This window comes from Podarcis melisellensis (genome assembly GCF_964234715.1).
Source record: "Podarcis melisellensis genome assembly, chromosome: 1".
Taxonomy (NCBI): Eukaryota; Metazoa; Chordata; class Lepidosauria; order Squamata; family Lacertidae; genus Podarcis; species Podarcis melisellensis.
In genome coordinates this window covers 67091274-67112582 of record NC_138528.1, presented here as the reverse complement: position 1 = coordinate 67112582, position 21309 = coordinate 67091274, and the positions used below count along the sequence as shown (strand labels likewise).

Sequence of the window (21309 nt, the reverse complement as noted above, 5' to 3'; positions counted from 1 at the left end):
GTAGAGTGGCATTTCAGTCATTTTCACACAGCTGGAAACTATGTGGCATAGAAGATTCCTGCACTGCAGGGAGGTGGACTAGATGACCCTTGTGGTCCTTCCAACTGCTCAATTCTTTGAACATGTGGAGGAGCAACAGGACTCTGTTAGCTGCTGTCCGCAGTTCCACTTTCCCTGTGTTCATGGGCTCTTCAGTGGCCTTCCCTGACTTGGTGCCCTCCAGAGGTTTTTGATTACAACTCCCATAATCCCTGACCCTGCCTCTGCTGGCAGGCACTGATGGACGTTGTAGTCAAAAACGTCTGAAACACCAGGCTGTGGGAAGCTGGCATTGAGCTTTTTCTGCATGGAAGCTCTCTACATGAATGGGGATCTTTCCTTGTTGTAGGCCAATGGACACATGGAGATCAGGATGGAGACCGTGGTCACAATGTTGCTTCCCTCCAATGTACTCAGTCTACATGGTTGTCACTTGTGGATATGGTCGTTGTAAAGTTGGCCAGAGCTGCAGAATTCAGCTGGAAGCTGGACAATAAAACATGAGCCTTAATTGTTTCTAGTTTTCAGTTTATCTTTTTTCTAACAGCCCCTTCTCCATCCAAAGAAAAACAACCCAAATCTTGAGCAAACAAGACAAAAAGCAAAGAAGTCAAGTGGAAAAGATGGTAAACATCACTTGGAAAATACTGAACGTAAGCCTCCTTCTTTTACTCTCTCTTTTCAGCATCCCAGTGTTTTTATTGTATTGTTAAACTAAGGAGAGTAGTGAACTATTTCAGCCTGACAGGCCATTTCTGGGGAACAATTATGAACCACAGCAAAAGATGGTGAAATATGTTAAATTATTTAGGATGAGTGTACCATTTGCCTGGTTACTTAGCAGCTGTATCATGTTACCACAACATCAATTTTGCTTTGTGCTTCTGCTGAGTTTAGCTAACATTTAGACCACTCAATGTGGTGCATCCCAACAGGGCATAATTATGCTCAGAGGGTCCTTTAATAACTACCAAGCAGTGCTAGCAATGCAGGGAGATGAATGGGAAGAAGTGCTGTGACAGAAATGTTAAGTAGAGGCATCAGCAATACTTCTTTGGACCTCAGAACCATATACCTTCTAGCAGGTGTCGCTGGGCATTTAAAAGGACGTATGCTGGAAAATTAAGTGCTCAGCTGAAGGATTTTAATGTGTCATGAACAAAACTGGGGGGGGGGGTGTTACCTTAGTAACCATTTTTGTTTTTTGGTTGGGTGGTGAGTGGAAAATGGGTAGAAATGTTTACCCAACTAAGAATGAAGCCAGTATTTCCCATAAGCTCCTTCATTTGCCATAGAGCAAATTGCACATAGGAGCATGTGGTTGACTATATAGGTTGTGATTTCATCCTGTTCTCTGAGATCCCTGACGTGACTGTTCCCAGAAAGAAGTCTCATTAAAAATAGTCTCAAAGCACACATGGAGAAGCAATTTCAACAAACAGGCTTGAAAACAAGTACATTCCCATAATTTAGGGAGGCTGGTATATGTTTTCTCCAATGAAAACACAATTTCCCCTCTCCCCAATTTAAATGAAATTGAATTGTTGGGGTGTGCTGAGACTTTAGCTGCCTGAATAAACTGGAAACAGATACATAAATTAGAGTTAAGTAATTCACATCTTACTAACCTTTTAGATTTGAGATTGAAAATAAGCATGCAGATTAGGGTGATAAAAGTTCCTCATTCCCGAGGATGCTCAGCTGTCATGGGGTTGTCTGTAGACTTCCAGTAACAGAAGCATTTTGCCTCTGAAGATCAGTTGTTATTACACCAATATGTATCCTAATTGTGGCTTCCACAAGCTGGCCACTGGTTAGCCACTGTGAGAACAGAAGGCTTGGCTAGGTGCAATAAGACTTTTCAAAGTTGTAAGAGAAATACGTAACGGCTTTTATGAGTGGAGGAGTTAAAAACAAACAGCAAAAGCCTCTGAGCCTGGGACATGTCGCTATCAAGAGCATACATTAATTTGGCCCAAGACACTCCCTAGAGGAAGGGGTGGAGGAGGGAAAAATATCACACTACACGTTATCTTGTTTTCTGTAAACTATGTTTTTCATTGATGGATAAATCATCTGCTTTCAGTAGCCATTCTTGAATTGTTGGGGTGTGTTGAGACTTTAAACTCCATAAATGTATTTCTTTGGGCAACCAGAGCAGCTTGTGATATAAATGCCCGGTGTCCTTTCTTGCCTTGAGGGCCCATATAATCTGTATACAGCCTTATATCAGAGTGCTGGAATGTGAAAGCTCGTACAGCACTTAGAACAGTGTTATAATTTTGAATAAAATACTTATCAAAATGTACTGTACACAGTTCTCAATTCTGTTTCTCAAGCATTTTACATGGGAATTGTTCTACATATATCAAATGCTGCTGAGAATGCCTTTCAGTCTCTGGATGTATTTATGCACTTGCTGGCACTAGAGGACAAAAAGCCATTTTCGAATTCTGTCTACATCCTAGTCATCACAGGTTCTTCACTTGACATACAAATGAAACAAAGAACCAATGTAAGGCCACTGGAAATGAGCACCTACCAAGGGGGAGGGTAGCTCTAATGCCCTTACTGCCTGTAATACACACGTGGCAAAAGCAGTCAGGTAACAACTAGGTTGTCTCAGCTGGTCAGTGGGCAAGCACTTCTACGATGCTGAATTTAACTTCCCCTGACTCAACACATGTCTTATGTTGCTATAAGAACATAAAAAGGATCCTGCTGATCAAGCCAAAGGCCCACATAACCTAGCATTCTGTTCTCACAGCAGCTAATTGGATGTCTATGGGAAGCCCACAAGTAGGTTCTGACTCTAAGAGGACTCTCCCTACTTGTGATTCCCAGCAACTGGTATTCAGAGGCCTATTGCCTCTGACAGTGGAGGTAGACATAAAGTTCTTCAGGCTACATTGTCTCTTGATTGCTGCTTATGCACAACCTCTTTCAACCCGATACTGCCACACTTGAAAATGGCCTAAGAACATGCTTTCAATATTGGCAGTCATGGTTTGGGAGTGCATGGATTACAATACACAAAATTTATACACACACACACACACACACACTCGTACCTTGATTCTCAAATGCCTTGTGACTTGAACGTTTTGGCTGCTGAACGCTGCAAACCCGGAAGTGAGTGTTCCAGTTTGCGAACTTTTCTTGGAAGCCGAATGTCTGACGTGGTTTCCGATTGAGTGCAGAAGCTCCTGCAGCCAACTGGAAGCTACACCTTGGTTTTCGAACATTTTCGGAAGTTGAACAGACTTCCAGAATGGATTCCATTCAAGGACTAAGGTACGACTGTGTATATATAGGGAGAGACGGGGGGGAGGGGTAAAGGACCCCTGGAAATGCAATGCTGTTGCCATTTAAACTTTTTTGCTCTATAAGACACACCAAACCACAAGACGCACCTAGTTTTTGGATGAGGAAAACAAGAAAAAAAAGATCTCTCAGAAAAATAATAATCTCAGAAGTCAGAACAGCAAGAGGGATCGCTGCGCGGTGAAAGCAGCAATCCCTCTTGTTGTTCTGGCTTCTGGGATAGCTGCACAGCCTGCATTCGCTCCATACGACACACACACATTTCCCCATTTTAGGAGGGAAAAAGTGAGTCTTATAGAGCAAAAAATACGGTAATTGTTTCCAAGGAATTTGTTTCAGCGGAAACTAATCTACATTGATACCTCTGGTTACGTACTTAATTTGTTCCGGAGGTCCGTTCTTAACCTGAAACTGTTCTTAATCTGAGGCACCACTTTAGCTAATGGGTAGATTAGTTTCAGCGGAAACTAATCTACATTGATACCTCTGGTTACGTACTTAATTTGTTCCGGAGGTCCGTTCTTAACCTGAAACTGCTCTTAATCTGAGGCACCACTTTAGCTGCCGCCGCCACATGATTTCTGTTCTCATCCTGAAACAAAGTTCTTAACCTGAGGTACTATTTCTGGGTTAGCAGAGTCTGTAACCTGAAGCGTATGTAACCTGAAGCATATGTAACCAGAGGTACCACTAGCTATATTTACACCCACATGGCTTTTGGTTGATACAGGTGGAGAGTTTGGGAGAGTGCATGTGCAGCTCTGTTTTTAGGACCTAGTTTATAATGCAACTTTTTTTTTGTTTTTTTAAAAATATATTCTTACAATAAATGCAATAACAAGACTGCAACACATCTCCTTTGGCCTTCCCTCCAAATGCTGTGTTAGGGCTTGTTTCACAGACCTTTTCCAGCTATCTTGGAACCCAGTACCACTAGATCTTCACTACCTAAATGACTCCATAATGGTAGTCAAAAGCTTCCCAGGTGATTAGGCCTTTATATGTGCTTTCCAAATGCTAGGATAAGAAGCTGAATTTAACAATAATGAATAGCATGGAAAGGGAAACTAGGATCTGGAAGGCCACTGAAAGTTGTTTGAAGCTTTGTTATTGTTGTTGGCTTGAGCTTTAACTCCACTGGAAAGTTTGGTGTAGCAGGATATTTAAAGCACTCTGTTTTCATACAGGCACTCAAAACAATTTACTTCACTGTGATTTCACGTAGGCCATAAGGACTACTCTCAAGTTTATAGTTTCATTCAGGATGGCAGCACTGCCTTACCCTGTGCATTTTCACAATGTTGTAAATGTTAAAATATGATTAGTTGAGCATTCTTACAAAGAGATTTTTTTTCATTTTCTCAGAGAGGCATACTCGTTTTGCTAGATGAAATGGAAGCAAGTACAATACAATGTGCAAACATCTCTCGGAGTCCTTGATTACTCTCATTAGTTTCCTTGTAGCTTACAGCATGCAAACCTACTTTGCATCACATTATGTGTTCTGAAACAACAACACTTTAATCACACTGGGTATTAGCAAAACAATCCTTTCTGAACAGCATGCCTTTAATTATTCCTTTGCCTCTTATCATCAGGAGACAAAGAAAGGAGCTTCATCTTCCCTTCTTCAGAGCTTTGTCTGTGGGTGTTAGGAGGAGTGTTTTGTGACATCTGTTTTAACTTGCAGCGTTATTTCATGGACACCACCACTTGTAAAGATGGTGACAAGCATTCAAAAGGGATGCCACTATGCATATCCATACACAAATTTGACCTCCCTCCCAGTTATCCAGTCTTCTCTCTGGTGTCTCCCTAAGTTGTCTATAGGTTGGGATCTTTTTTTGGTTTGCGGGGGGGAGCATTCCATCATGGAAACCAAAAATGGAGAACCTCATTTCTACTGGCCAAATATGACTGTTGAGGCCTCTCTATTCAACCCTTGGGACTGTTCCCAGGTTGCTTCCTCACCAGCCCTGATCCATGCCCTCCTGAAATGCTTTTGGTTTGCTGGAATATGTCCTTGAACTGTGATAGTGTCTCTTGCTTTTCTGGATGGAAAAGGAAAAGATGTTTTGGGGAGGGCATGCATAAACCTCTGACTTCCATGTGACTAGAATGAAGCTTATTATACAAAATTATGAGACATTTATCTGGCCCCACACACTTTTAATCTGGCCCCACCCACTACTGGCAAGGTGTCCATGAGGGAATGCATACCTTGCTATGAAAATGGTACCCTATCACTGGTTTAAGCCTTCATACCTGCAGTCTGAAGTAACACCGTCCAGAGGCAGAAGCTTCCCATCTCATCTACCATTTGCTTTTCAAAGTAACACAGCCATTTCTTATTTGCAGAGCTGAGAAGTCATTCATAATTCAGTGAAAGCTGCAAACTCGTGTTTTGTTTTGAAATAAAAATAAAAATCACCTGAGTAAATTGCCAGTAAAGCTTCATCCTCTTGGCTTTGGCGTAACTGCATTCAATTAGTCGGGGTCTGCTGTTCACATCTACCAGGCATCTGTTGTCATCATCATCAATGGTAGGACTTAGAACACCCACGTGGAACTGCTGGTTACCTGTGTAATAGACGTTCTGCAATGAGAAAACAGAACACATTCAGGGCTTTGAAGACGCAGGCAACATTTCAATCAGAAGCCAATGGCAATAGTTAATGCATGGACCTGAACTGAATCTCACACCACGCTTCAGCAACCAAAAGTCCTTTCTTTCTAGTAAGAAGCAGTGTGATATTTTAAAGTTTTCAAAATATCATTTGAGGAGTTATCAAACAGGGCCGAGAGAAGGCAGATCAAGCTACCTGCTTGGTAGGACAATATAGTTCATGCACACTGTGGTACGTTACCTAGGTATTACCATCTGTATTCTTCATCTTAATTTAATGTATGTAGTGCAGGATTTTACAGGTTAACAAACAATAAAAGTAAGCATGATACAACGGATAGAGCATAAATCAATGCACAGCATGAATTTAACAGAAAAGTTTAAAAAGACTTGATGCTTCACCTGGTGCTGAAAATACCATAAAGAAGGTAGTTGGTGGGCCTTTCTAGAGAAGCTATTCCATAGTAGATGTGCTACTACCAAAAATACCCTCTTCTTGTTAGCTACCCACTGAATTTCACTGTCTTAATTGGAAAGCAAGAACTAGACCATCTATCTTTTTTGTGTTTTGTACAGAGCATAAGTTTTTAGATATCATCTATTTAATGGTGTTGGGGGGTCTGGAGAATATTTTCGGACAAGATAGACCTATACAAAGGGATGTGCTCTACTTGAATCAGGATAGAATAACAGAATTGTCTAGAAATAGACCACTTGCACTTACTATCAAGGAGGACAGAGGTGCCTGGCGTTCTCTGGTCCATGGGGTCACGAAGAGTCGGACACGACTAAACGACTAAACAACAACAACTTACTATCAAAAAGGTGCCAGATCGGTTTTATAATCATTCAGATGGCAGAGGAAAGTCCTAGGTACTGAGAATGCAGGGGCACAATTCAGAGAGGCCAAGGCACCATAGGTAAAACAATTGGTGAGAGACACTGTGTATATGTGTGTATATTCTGTAATGTATACACACAAGCCAAATTGTTGAAGCTGGAGTACTTGAATTTTAGAGTGCTAAATTGATTAAAGCAATTACACCAGAACGATACAAAATACAGAATGGAGGCTGACATTTGCTCTAGAAACACAGTGATGTGAAATGACCTGGCCTTGGATTCACTTCATGCCATATATGATCTTCAAGACTGGTTGATACCTGTTGACACTATTAACAAAAAGGAGACCTTGAATCTGTTGGTGAAAGTCTTTTACGTGGCTCTGAGAAGTCTCTGTTGTCATTGAGACAGATAATATGTTCTTCTGCTCTGACTCAACTGACATCTCACTCTGGATCTCAACAGATGGCACTCCTGGCACCCTCATACCACAGAGACTGCTAACAATCACACTTGTCTCTTTCTTTCAAAGGCAAAAGTTGTCTAACTAGATCAGGCTTCAAGAAGCATCCAAGCATGTGGGCAGTGCTGAAGATAACGATTGTGTGATCTTATTGTTGCTCCACCATTAAATGTTAATCACCAAAAACGGATGATGTGTGAGTCTTCACATGCCATATGGATTTGTGTTTTAGAAAAGTTTGAGGGAAATGCCTTCTCGTGGGTCTTGATAGCACTTCTAGGTATCTGTTTATTATTGATGCTGTGTATAATTGACATCATATTTGTACATGCAGCAGTGAGTACTTTGTCGTAAAATATTAAGCACAAAGGAGGAGGAAGAAAGAGCACACATAAAATAGTCGAGGGCTCTGCAGATCAGGACAGGGATTTGTGTTTACTGCAGCAAATTCCTGGAGTAGATATGGAGTAAATGGCAGCATATAAAAGGTGAGTAGGGTATTAGGACAGATTAATATAGAAGTTAATTTCAGATCAGAAGGCGCTGTAAAAAGCTCACTTCTATCATTCATTCATGCTGCTTTTGCAGATAATTGTGATTATTTGGGTTCATATGACTTCATCTATGGTCTCTCTTATACTTCCTCCATATCAAAAATATTTGCAAGCTCTTGTCAACAACCTAATAAAGAATGATAGAAGTGAGCTTTTTACAGCTCCTTCTGATCTGTAATTAACTTCTGTATTAATCTGTCCTAATACCCTACTCACATTTTATATGCTGTCGTTTACTCCATATCTACTCCAAGAATTTGTGATGTGCTGCTCTATAAATGGAGGGTGGCTTTTTTTTTTATCAGATTTTTTTATAAAGATTTTTTTTTTAAGTAGTAGGTTAAAATATGTATGCAAGCAGAGCAGTTATAGTGCCCTGGCAAAGTTTTTAGACAGATTATTGAATGCTCAAGTGTGTAAAGCAGATACTTTTGCAGAGAAAGAGAGGACTGAATGTAGGAGTGCTATGATTTGGAGATTAAACAACAAGAAGAAATCAGATTCCTTTTTATGGCTTGCTTATAGAGGAAGGAAAGGAAAGGAAAAATACCAGCAGAAGCTTTGGGCTGTTACATATTAGTATTTGTTATTTCACCACTAACAAGATAAAACAAATAGATTCTGACTGTATTTCTACATCCAGTTAAATCATTTGGTTTGGGGCTAAGGGTTATATTCAGCTAAGTCATACACAGAGTAGCTCCACTGAAATAAATGATTTAGTTAGATACAACCCTAAATGTACTTAAATTCATGCTAGCTTGTGGTTTGCATGACACAAAACTCTTCTGGGACACAATAGATTCCATTTAACAAATGCACAATTGTACAGTAGTAAATCGGAAGTCGAAGAGAATACGTTCCGGAAGTCCGTTCGACTTCCAAAATGTTTGACTTCCAAAGCGCGGCTTCTGATTGGCTGCAGGAAGCTCCGGAAGTCGCAGAAGCCCTGTTGGACGTTTGGTTTCCTAAAGAACGTTCAAAAACTGGAAAACCCACTTCCTGTTTTCGATCGTTCGGGAGCTGGAATGTTTGACTCCCAAGACGTTCGGGAGCCAAGGTACTTATTGCTTCACTAATTCATTGCGGGGGGGGGGGGTTTACTTTCTGCTTTCTAACCACATTTTAAAATTTTGGCTCCCAATTCAGAAATCTTATAAACATGTGCATGGAGGTTCTCACTGCCATGGACTTGTCCAATAATTCATTGAGTATTTATAAAATGCTTCCCCCCAGATCTTTCAAGTCATTTATCTAAGGCCACTAAATAAACACATGTTACACTTTCCCAGTTTATTGTTCATTTGCTTAACTTCTACTTATCTAGCCTAGCTAGATTAACCATCCTGAGACCTCCAGGTATAGGGTGGTATATAAACTCAATCAATCAATAGCTTTGAAAGAAACATGAAGGAATGCACACCCAGTGGGATGCCTCTACTGCCCCTTCACATGATAGCCTACATGGTTTCATAACACCTGAATAGGGCTTAAATTAACCCTAAATGTGAAATTATGTTTCACTTTCTTATCATCCCACCCCAAGTTTTAAGGTTAGGATGGAAATAAAGTGTGCCATTTTTAATGACCAATCAAATATATGAATTACTGAATTGCTAATTTATATCAAAAATTAAAAACAACATACACATCTAAAAAACAAACTCATTTTCACACTGATATTGCAGCTTGATCCAAGCCAAGTTCACTTGAAAGTCCATTTGTTCCCATTGGCCCAAGTCTTATTGGCCTTTCATTTAATCACCCCTGATTGCAGAGGCACACGGCCAAACTAGACGTGACATTAATTGCATGGAAGCAATTAACCGGCACAGCTTTAAAATTTAAATAGCTGCCACCAGTGGGGGACAATTCAACAGAACTGTGACATGCAAACATTTGATTGGTTGCATCTACACCTTACCTTTTCTTCCAAGGAGCTCAAGGTGGCGTACCTAGTACTCCCCCCTCCTCATTTAATCCCCCCAACCACCTTGTGAGCTAGGTTAGACTGAGAGGCAGTGACTGGGCTCAAGGTAACCCAGTGAGTGTCACGGCCAAGGGATTTCAACTTGGCCTTCCAGATCCTAGTCTGACACCCTAATCACTACCCCAGACAGGAAGAGGGATGAACAAACTGTGATTAACACCATGCATAGTTCAGGAACCCTGGAAATTGCCTTATACCAGGTCAGAGTCAGACTTTTTGTTGATGTAGCTGAGTTCCAGCTATTCTGACTGGCAGCAACTCCCTGCAGAGGCCTTTTCCACCCTATCATCTGCAGCTGATCCTTTTGCTCTGCCCCCTTTGTGTCTTGAGATCCTTAGCATGCAAGCAATGGTGACTGCCGAGCCTCCTAAAATACATTAATAACTGTACTTTCTCAGCCATCGCCACATTTCTTAAGCACATCATCCTAGGCAAGATACAGAATTTCTGCCCAGGGAAACAGCATCTTCTTCAAAGGGGAAATTTTGACTCCAGTAATGCTAACAATAAAATGTTGCCAAGCTATCATGGGACGAACATTTGACACAAAGTTAATAACAAACTTTGAAAACCCGCTGTAAGTGATAAAGACTTCACTTAATGAAGTATGCTCCCATCACTGTAAATTATTCATTGAGGCCTGGTCTATCGTTTAGCAAAAAGTTACAGCAAGGTGTCCAACTTAACACAAGATGATTATCTGAAAGATAAATTGCCAGCTCCCTGGTGAAAGCTTAATGCAATATACACCAATTTCCCAGCCTGAAAGCTATTCCTGATCCTTATGGCAGCTTTTCCAAGTGAAAACACACAGGAGAATGGTGTGCTGATGCGCATTTGAAATGAGTGGATTCGGGAATTGCAGTTTACTTTCTAGCAGGTAACTTTTCCCCTTTGGAATGACAAAACTGTCAGCCTTGCAGTGACATTGCTTTTTATAGTCCTAGTGCAACGCTCTTATCATTTTCTCTGCCTTTTGTAATTTGAGATTTAAGAAGGCATCATTTGCCATTTTGTCCTGCATTCGTCACTGGTTTGTTCCATGGCAGTTTACACCAAAAACTAGGTTATATGCCTTGCTGTGGAAAAGAACTATGTAACTTGTGTAATTTACATAATTAATTACATAAATTACATATAATGTGCACGTTACATTGTCCTTATGTTATTCCATCCCATTCATTTCGATTTAAAGTGAACACAATCCAAATGGAGGAAAAATTAATCTTGTATCATTTGTGGACTGAAAGAAATAGTAGTGAGGACTGATTGTATTTGCTGGATTGATTTCAATTCCCGATACAGGATGAATTAGCAAACATCAGCAATTTCTGCTCCCATTTCCATCAGAATTCTCTGACATCCATGTTTGTAGTACACATCTAGGGAAACTGATCACAAGGAATTAAGGCTTTGTTAAAAGTGCACATACTCATTCCCCCCCCCTTTTCAAACGTGCAGTCACATAACACCTCCCGCCCCTTCATTTCCAAAAATGTTTGGATTTTATTGTCTTTTACCTGATTTGTGCTCAGCCTAGACTGAAGCCCTGAAATCTCTCCTTGCAAGGAGTACTGAGGCTGGTAGTAGATTTTACATTGAGGACTGAAGCAACCCAGATCTCAAAGTAAAATCTCATGAAAGGTAAAGCATGACTTATATTGTCATTTATAAAAAGAAGCGGAGATGCATTGAAGCACAAAAATGAAGCACATGGTACAAAACAAAATCACAATATTTTCTGGATTTGATATCCTGCTTTATCACCACCCGAAGGAGTCTCAAAGCGGCTAACACTCTTCCTTCCTTTCCCTTCCTCCCCCACAACAAACACTCTGTGAGGTGAGTGAGGCTGAGAGACTTCAGAGAAGTGTGACTGGCCCAAGGTCACCCAGCAGCTGCATGTAGAGGAGCGGAGACGCGAACCCGGTTCTCCAGATTACGAGACTACCGCTCTTAACCACTACACCACACTGGCTGTCTCAAAGAATAAAAATCTTTGAGATTTAAATAGCAGTGGTACTTAAATGATCAACGTGAGACTCCTAAATATACTTATTTGGAAATAAATGTCATTTAAATCAATGGGATTTATGGTATTTCTGAAATGTTAAAATTGGAGTGTTCAGATCTTTATAATTCCTTCTCTTTATTGAACAAATACTTCTGAATTATTTTCTATTGATCTTTTTGTAATGAAAAACTATACCCTGAGACATCAAACACAGACACACTCCAGTCAACATCAGATACTTCAGAACTAATGATTTCTACTGTATAATTAAAGTACTTTCTTAACTCTATGTAGTTTAAATCAGTATGTTTTAACATACTTCGCTTTTGCTGGAGCTTTTGAGTTTTTCTAAAGGGCAAATACAAATATGCAAGAGTAAAATGGCTGGTAAAAATCTTTTTTTAAATCCTACTTTTATTTCTTGTCACTTCCTTTGTCCTTTTAGAAATTGTTTTGGGGTTATAAATGGAATATGCTTTGCTTACTTTTCTAAAACGCTGTATGCACTTGACAAAGCCTTTATAGAGAGATAAAATTATTGCTTAGTTTGTGAGTGAAAATATCTCTGCTTTTTCCACCATTGTGATGTACCAGCATTCAAACAACAAAAAGCTATTATTATTTTTTTGCCAGTTGTCAGGATTCATACAAAAGAGACTCTTGCTTTCTAAGTATCCCAAGCCCACTGCTATGAATTCAGAAGCGCAGATTGTAACTTGAACCCTCTAGCAATTGAATTTCTTCCTTAGGGGCAAAAACTAGACCTACTGTTTTCACAAATCTCTGGCTTTGTCTTAAGCTTTTAGTACACAACTGAAAAAACACTGAGGATCAAGTGTAAGGGCCCCAAAGCCAGTACAGTGGTATAATCTCTGCATTATACCAGCACTAACTCAATGCTCTCATGTTACTATCTTAAGAAATACAAATACATATTGCCTTAATTCCTTAGAGTATAAAGACGTTGTATATTTACATTTATCCAAGAACATAAATAATGATATCGTACTGCCTTATTTCTTATAAATCTTTGGTGCTACTGCATTCTACATACAACAGGGCTGCTCTAGAGTCACGCAGGATCCTATCCGTCTCCTACTCACAATGACTTTGGAGAGAACAGTGTAATCCTCAGCCAAACTCAGGAAAATAATAAAAAGTAGTGGTGGCCTGTCCCATTTCACCACCTGAGGTAAAATGGGGAGGTGCTGCCCCTGTCCCCTTGGCCGAAGTCTCGCTTACCAGGGCTGTGCAGTGGTGGCTTCTGGTGAGATCCCATGAGCTGTTGCTGAACTCTCCCAAGGTCTTGTGCAGCTCTTGTGAGCTCTTGCTGGAAACCACGGTCACAACTTCTCCTCACTTCTCTGGTGGTGGGGAGGATTGAACAAGGTGGCTGCCTTATGAGTGGACTGGCCGTGATAAAGGACTAGGGGTACCACTTGGTAAGACCTTTTTTATTGGCTAGGGATGCCATGCTGCATGAGGTGCACCACCAAAGATAAAGGAATCAAAATAGCAATCCCTTGGAGCATAGTTTATTTTATAAATCCAACTGACAATTAATGCAACCAGAATGGTGCTTGGCCCAGACCAGGGGTCTGTAACCCACGGCTCCGGAGCCGCATGTGGCTCTTTTACACCTTTGCCGCAGCTCCGGGGCGGATACTAGCGAGGGGAGGAGGCGCATTGTGCGCCCCGACACTCCCCACTGTGGCGGGCGCTGTACTGGCTGTGACGTCACATGGGGGCGGTGCATGCGTTAGTCACGCACTGTCCCGACGTCACCTTCCCGCCCGCCCACTACATTGAAAGGGGGCATGTACACTGGTCACTGTTTTGAAGGGGAGTGAAGAACACACATACACAAAAAGGTAACTTGTTAATTTAACGTTTATTTCTATGAGGAGGAGTAATTCTGAGGGGTCAAACAAAGAAATAATAAAAAAGTGACAAAAAGTTATTTTTATAATGACGAGTCTTGCGGCTCCCAGTTTTTTTCTTTCTTCGGAAACGGGTCCAAGTGGCTCTTTTTGTCTTAAAGGTTGCAGACCCCTGGCCCAGACACTGAAGGTAGTTAATGTAGTCTGGAAATGCCCCAATGTGTGTAGAATCTTAATTCAGAACAGGAAACTCTTCTAGGTCTTTCTTAAATCTCTCCCATTTTTCAATTCCTACGCACGCTAAGGAATCTATCTATTTATCTCTCTATTCTATCTATCCATCTATTTACACAAACCAGTCCAGTGAACATGTTTCACGTATGGTACATGCTTCATGTGTCTGTTTCATGACCACATCCATCAGTGTCTCTGGTATCTTAAACAATGGCATTCCAATGGGAGAAGCCTGCCTTGGACCCCCCCCCCAACACACACTTGATTGCGAAGCCTGCCCTGTTTATGCCTCTCTTCAGCAGAACCTGAATTCTCCTCTCCATCACTAGGCACCCCACATAAAGCCACTTGCTTTTTGTAAGCTCATGTCTGTCTGTCCAGAATGCATTCCTTGAGGGTACTTGGGGTGTTGCGATCCACCAACATCTTTAAGAGCCAACTCATATCTAATGAAAGGCTGTCGGTCTGATCATTCTAGAGATACCTGTGCAGAAAAGCCTGCATGTAAGAATTACCAAGTGTTGTTATTTAATGGAGAGGAAGTTGAGACTTTGATTATAAAAGGCAGCAGCAGAGACATACTCTGATCTTAGCATTATGATCCCACTGTGCAAGACTGGAGACAAGCCTCTGCCTGCTGCTTTTTAAAATAGCAAACAGAGATTTGAACTCGAACTTTGACTCTCCAGACATTATAAGGATATTAGGTGACTGCTAGGTGGGTGGGTACAGTCTCTGAGCTAAAAAATGTTTCCCACTCCTGATTTAACATGCTGAGAATGAGCTACCTGCGGTGATCTACACTTCTCCCACCTCTACTTCCTCTAGTGTGGCTACAGAGAGGAGCTGAAATTACGGTAACCATAGCATGTCCTGTCATCCAAACATGACAAACTGTGTCTGATGTTATCAATTGATTGTTTGAAGCACAATGGCTTCGAATCTTGTGTTATGAAGCTGGTTTGTTGCAATAAACCACAGTCAACATTATCCAGAGTTTAGGGTTCATGTAACCCTAAACTGTGGCTAAGGAAAATTGCAAATGACAGCATCTGCACTCTTCCTTGCAACTGTGACAAAGGAGGAGAAAGGACAGGGGAGCATGCAGACCTGAGATTCACTGTGGCTTATTCTCATCACAGGAAACTATGGTTTTACAATGATGTCCAAGTGATGTCCTCTAAAACTGAAGAAGACTGGAGCTAGCGAGTTATTTATTTATTTATTTAATATCGCTTATAGACCTCATACTTTCCTGCTCACCAGTTGAAAATAGCTAATGAACTAACAGTTCAAAGTTCCTGAAGTGTAACAATTACTTGAGATCTGAAACTAGTTTGCTCTATCTCCCCCTGGAGATTAGCTGCTTTGGCATTTCTAGCTGAATCAATTTACTAATTAATCTCACTTCATTGATTATCTTTTCCTGCAGGTGTTCTAATTAACATGTCAGGCAAAATCCAAGCTTCACATTTCAAGTCAACAATTTGAAATCTGACTGCTTTGAAACAATGTAAAACGCTAAAAAAAAAACCACACCACACAGCAAAACTCAAATAGAAATAAGGAAAGGTGGACTTTAAAAATTAAAAACAAACTATTCCTGATAAATAATTACTAAAAAAAAAGGATCAAAAGAATCCTATAATTTATCTGTCTAATGTAGAGTCAGAGACACTAATCACGTTATATGAAGTCAAGTTTTCTCTGTTTAGAGATGAAGATTAATAAATATACACATTTAGGATTAAGAACAAAAGGGGAAGATGGGGACATGAGCTTCTGGGATACAGGAACAAGACTGGTGATTTTAACCCTATATAAGATGGGTAAATTTTATGAGAAATTGATTGAAAAAACGAATACCATTTTGCATCACCCTCTGTGCTCCCTATCCCCCAAAACCAGCAGGGGGCAATGGGAAACTGTACAAGGAGCACCAAGTTGCGCTCCCCGCTAATTGCGCATGACATGCATATGATGGCGCCGGGCCCCCTCAATGTGGGGGGCAAGTTAGCACCCCTCATGTATTTTGAGTGGGCATGGGGCAAAGGTGCCATTTGCTGTTCTGCCTCCAGTGACAGCTTTCAGGTTACAGATCAGGGAAGCTCCAAAATGCAGCTCACACAAAGCAGTTATTTATTGTGAAGATTTCTCATCTTCATAAGCAGTTCTGAAAAGTGCTTGACAGCAAGCAATATTTTTATAAGATGAAACCACTTGCTTCAAAGTAATAATAAAGATGTCACTCATGCCAATCCTTAGGTATTTACTCAGAAGTAAATTTCATTGATTTCAATGGAATTTGTTTTTGAGAAAATGTTTTCCATCTTGGTATATAAACTGCACTTCCAGCAGCAATATTAGTTTATTCCACTTACAACGCAGCCGTAAACACATTTGCTTGGAAGCCAGTCCTATTGATTTTAGGGGCACTTAGTTTCACATAAGTGTACTTAGGATTGAAGCAGAGTCATCTGCAAATTCAATGCCTTTTGAATTTAGCTCTCAAGAGATGCAATGCTGCTACAAACACTACAGTTATAATGCATAGAAATAAAGACTTCATATTTTAGTAAGGCATGGAAAGTGAAGTAGAAAAAACATAATAGTTGTAAGCCAGGATCTGTATAATGTTTCCCAAAAGCAATAAATAGCTTCTGTCCAACAAGTTTCTAAAACAAGCTTTACAAAAGCACCCAAAAGGTTTGTGAAAGCTTCCCTTAAACCCAGATATTTCTTTAATTAATTAGTTGACATGCAAACAGTTCAATGATTTTTTAAAGAGGCAACTTTCTCCTCTGTCTTAAACATTTACATGAGACTGTGTTGCTAGATCCACCCCTGATGTCATGTGTGATGACATCCAAGGTTATGTTCCTTGGACATACATGTATTGGTATGAATGTCTGCATAGGTCACGCCTATGAGTAAAACCAGCTTTTCCTTGTTAGTGGTCAGCACCAACCCACAGGTGTTCAGGAGTCATGGCTAGTGCCAAACAGGACATCAGAGGTAGGGTTACCAGCATGGTCCCACCACTCCATTTCCAAACAATAAAAAATGAATAAATAGGGCCCTGAATGCTATCTGAATAGTTAGGCACTATATTGGTCATCCTTCGTCTAACAGATGTTGGACCACACCTCCCATCAGCCCTAGCGAGCATGGTCAATGACAAAGGATGATGGAAGTTTTAGTCCACAACCGCTATAGGGCACCATATGGACTAACTCTGATTTAGAATATGCTGATTACGCTCAACACTACTTGCCATCGATTTGTGAACATCTCAGCATTCACAATGACACACTCCATCTTTTGGTGTAGTACTTTGTTTATGCACTCTCACTGGAAGGCAGGTATCTGAATGAAGAAAGAATGAGGGCCAGTTGCTAGGAGGCAACCGGGCCAAAGCTTCCTTGTCCAATTCCAGCTGTGCAATATTGACTGGCTGGGATAGTCTGTAAACAGAGAGGCACAATCTACTGAAAGTAACACACTCTGGATTGGGAACTTCTGCATGATGGATGTTTTCAATCTGCAGTGCATTACTTTCAATGGCCTGCAAACATGTGTGGGGAAATGCATGAAAAGTAAAAGGAAGGGGTTTCTTTAAAAACAACTGGTGTACCTCAAAATGGCAAGTTTTGCAGCAAAAATGAAAACTCACAGAAATTCAGTGCCATAGTCAGAACACCCTGAGGAAGAATATGGCAGTTTGGCATTCAGAATTTTGATGAAACCTATGTACGTTATAAACAGTGGCACTGGTACAGACTGCGTCCATGAATAAACTATCAGGTCAGCAAAGAAAATAAAAGCAAACCATGGAACAGACAACTCAGCTGCAGTATCCAGTTAGTTGGCTCCCCACTCCCAAACCTAAGTCTCAAAAATTTCTTGTATAACAGTATGATAATGGACACCTTCTGTTTGAGACTTTTTTCTTTAAAAAGTGAAGAATTTATCCCAAGGTGAATCTGTGTCATTGGTAAAGTACCATATAAATGTACATTATTTCTAGGACATCACTTTGAATTGTGCAAAGCATTGATGCTCTTGTACACAAGTACTTACTAAATTGAACATGGGAGACAAATAAAGGAATATTTGGAGAATCAAACTAAGCTTTCAGGCACCATCAATAATTCCACTAAGCCGTTATAACTTGCAGCAGAAGCAAATTGGTATAAAATGTTAAGAGGTCTCTTACAAATCTGCTTGTTTCCAGATGAATCCCTGAAATAAAAACAAACTGCATTTTCTTTCCACTCTGGAATTAAAATTGCTGGCTTCTGAACCTTTTTTTTTTTGAAAGAGAGCTTTGTATTTATCACAGTCAGAACCACAGGAAGACCTGCACGTGGGAGACTGAATGTCTAGCACTATTTGCTCTTAGTGTCTTGCCCTTGTCAAGACTTACAATGAGAGGGTAGTGGGGAAACCTAGAGAATCAAAAATTGCGCCACTTCTACTTAAGGACTTGAAGAACTGACTAAAGAGCACGGTGGATGCCAACAGACTGGCTCACACAAGCCCATAGACCCTTTGTGGCCATCTTGGGAGCATGTAAAGCAGCCACACTATTTGGGACTGGGCAGCATGCATGCTGTATGGAGACTCATGTGCTTCTGGGTTTTGTGCAATCATAGAAGCTCCAGGAAGAGGTGTTGCAATGAGGAAAATAACAGCAGTCACATATCCGCTGAGGTAGTCAGGTACCCCATATCCAGGGGTAGCCAAAGCGGTGCCCTCACTCCTGGTAGTCCCAGCTAGTGCGGGTTGATAGTCAGGGATTTGTGGAGTTCACAAATCTGGCATTCCCCAACATTTTGGCTGCCCCTGCGCAAATTGAAAGCATTGGCTAACACACACAACAGGGGCCTGGCCATGAGCGCCAGTTCATCTCACAGTGGAGTAATTGACTTGAGAGAGTCCCTCACCTCATATGTTCGCACTCCACCACTTAGATCTGCCAAGCTGGCACTTTTGCAAGTGCCTGATAGCAGCCATTTCACACTTGCACAAAATCGATCTTTTAGTGTGGCATCGCCTGCACTTTGAAATTCCCCACAGGCGCCTTCACTGTATTGTTTACAGAGCCTGTCCAGGCATGCCTCCCAATTCGTGTGATTTTGTGAGGTATATTTTAAAAATAAATAAATTACTGATTTTATTTTATATTTAATTTTATGATATAACTTGCTCTTGATTACTGCTTTTCAATGGCATTTTAAAAGAATATTCTAGCCACGTGGAGGTCTTTTGTTCTAGAAAGCGGACTTCAACTTTTGTTAAATAAACCCTGGATCCCTTCCAGTCGGGATTCAGGCCTCATCACAGGACTGAAAGTGCCTTGGTCGCGCTGGTCAATGATCTCCAGCAGGCTAGGGACAAAGGTGAGAGCTGTTTCCTAGTTCTGCTGGATCTCTCAGCGGCTTTTGATACCATCAACCATAACATCCTTCTGGGCCGTCTAGAGGGGCTGGGAGCTGAGGTCGATTGCCCGGACACTGAGGTCTAGCGCTGAGGGCCTTCTGGTGGTTCCCTCATTGCGAGAAGCCAAGTTACAGGGAACCAGGCAGAGGGCCTTCTCGGTAGTGGCACCCGCCCTGTGGAACGCCCTCCCACCAGATGTCAAAGAGAAGAACAACCACCAGACTTTTAGAAGACATCTGAAGGCAGCCCTCTTTAGGGAAGCTGTTAATGTTTAGCAGACTACTGTATTTTAATACTTTGTTGGAAGCCGCCCTGAGTGGCTGGGGAAACCCAGCCAGATGGGCAGGGTATAAATAATAAATTATTATTATTATTATTATTATTATTATTATTATTATTATTAACTAATATTGAATCAGACTCAAGGTGGAAGGAATGGGAAAGTCAGTGACAGAATGCTCATAAATTTGCTACTAATTTTCAACACATTAGGCGACTGTAACAAATGTTTTCATTTCTTTGTTAAAGGTATTGTACAAGATAGTAATAATATGATACTGTATAAAACAACAGATTAAAAAGATAAGTAACAACTAAAACATATCCGCTAATTAAAATTGGATCTTAATCTGTCAAGGAAATAAACAACTATTTGACTTTTAGACGACATCTGAAGGCAGCCCTGCATAGGGAAGTTTTTAATGTTTGATGTTTTATTGCATTTTTGATATTTTGTTGGGAGCAGCCCAGAGTGGCTGGGGCAACCCAGTCAAGATGGGCAGCATATAAATAATAATACCATCATCGTCATCATCAACACCACCACCAATATCACCAAAAATGTATCAGACATAGCAGCTCTTACGGGTGGTCCACTAGTGCAAGACCTTCTGTCTGTGCAATGAATTTTCCCTCCCTTTCCTTATCCTATTATGGGCCCCAACCGTGCAGAGCAGATTTGAGGGGGTGCGCAGGAGGAGAAAGCGCAGTTCCACTGTGCAAACAGAAATCCTTATGCTAATGGAACTGCTTTGTTGGATTCTGCCTTCTGTTCATGAGTATTATAGAGGATCACTGATAATTTAACTGGTTGGAAGGGGAAAAGTACTCAATTACGCTGGGTTATATTACATTCATGATGAAAAAAACATAAAAGCAACATATGAACTGGCATTTTATCAAGGTAAAAAGACACATTTCTCACTTGGCAAGAATTTTGAATGGTTTGAATTTTAAATTTTGAAGAATTTTGGATGGTTATTTTTCTTTTTGAGTTAAGATTTATTTGATGTACAACCCACAACCATGAAAATAAATGGGAATGTTGCTATTTCGCTAAACAGGTTAAAGGTTGCTGGCTAACAAAGTATGTTTACTACCTTACATGTTGACTTGGAGGTAAGCTCCGCTGAGTTCAATGTGAGTTCAATGGAATTTTCCTCTACTGTTATAAAGAAATGTTATAAAGAATTCAGTAAAAATAGATTGTTAATGGGCCAAAGGGGAAAAAAGTAAGGTTAGATTGGGTTAAGATAAATTATAGGACAAAAATTGAGAAAGATGGAAAGGATTTGCTGAAACAGCTAACTGAACTAGAACACAAAAAGGGAGGTGTGAGGAGGTCGTTGAAACAAGTAAATGAAAGATAAGATATGGAAATATTGGATGTGTTTTTAATTGTTTTTGTTTTTTGTTTCTGTTTTGTTAAGATAAGTGGTGTTTTTTGTTTTTCATGTATTGTATTGTATTGTTTTGTTTAACTTTTTTTTCTTCTTTTTGTAATCTTTAAACTCTTAATAAATATTACGAGTTTTTAATATTGTCTTAATTAAATCAATTTGCTGCTAAATATGGATGTGGTATCTAAATAAAATGTAGATTTAAACATTTATTGAGAGAC

General features: G+C 40.4%; 1 protein-coding gene across 2 annotated transcripts in view; it reads right to left on the bottom strand.

The window, feature by feature from the left end:
• Positions 1–21309, bottom strand: part of GALNT18 (polypeptide N-acetylgalactosaminyltransferase 18) — a 334795-nt gene that overhangs the window by 6210 nt on the left and 307276 nt on the right. For both annotated transcript variants that reach the window (XM_081918367.1, XM_081918366.1), the window contains one exon: positions 5795–5959. In XM_081918367.1, the coding sequence (XP_081774493.1) occupies positions 5795–5959 (165 nt within the window). The remainder of the gene's footprint in view (positions 1–5794; positions 5960–21309) is intronic.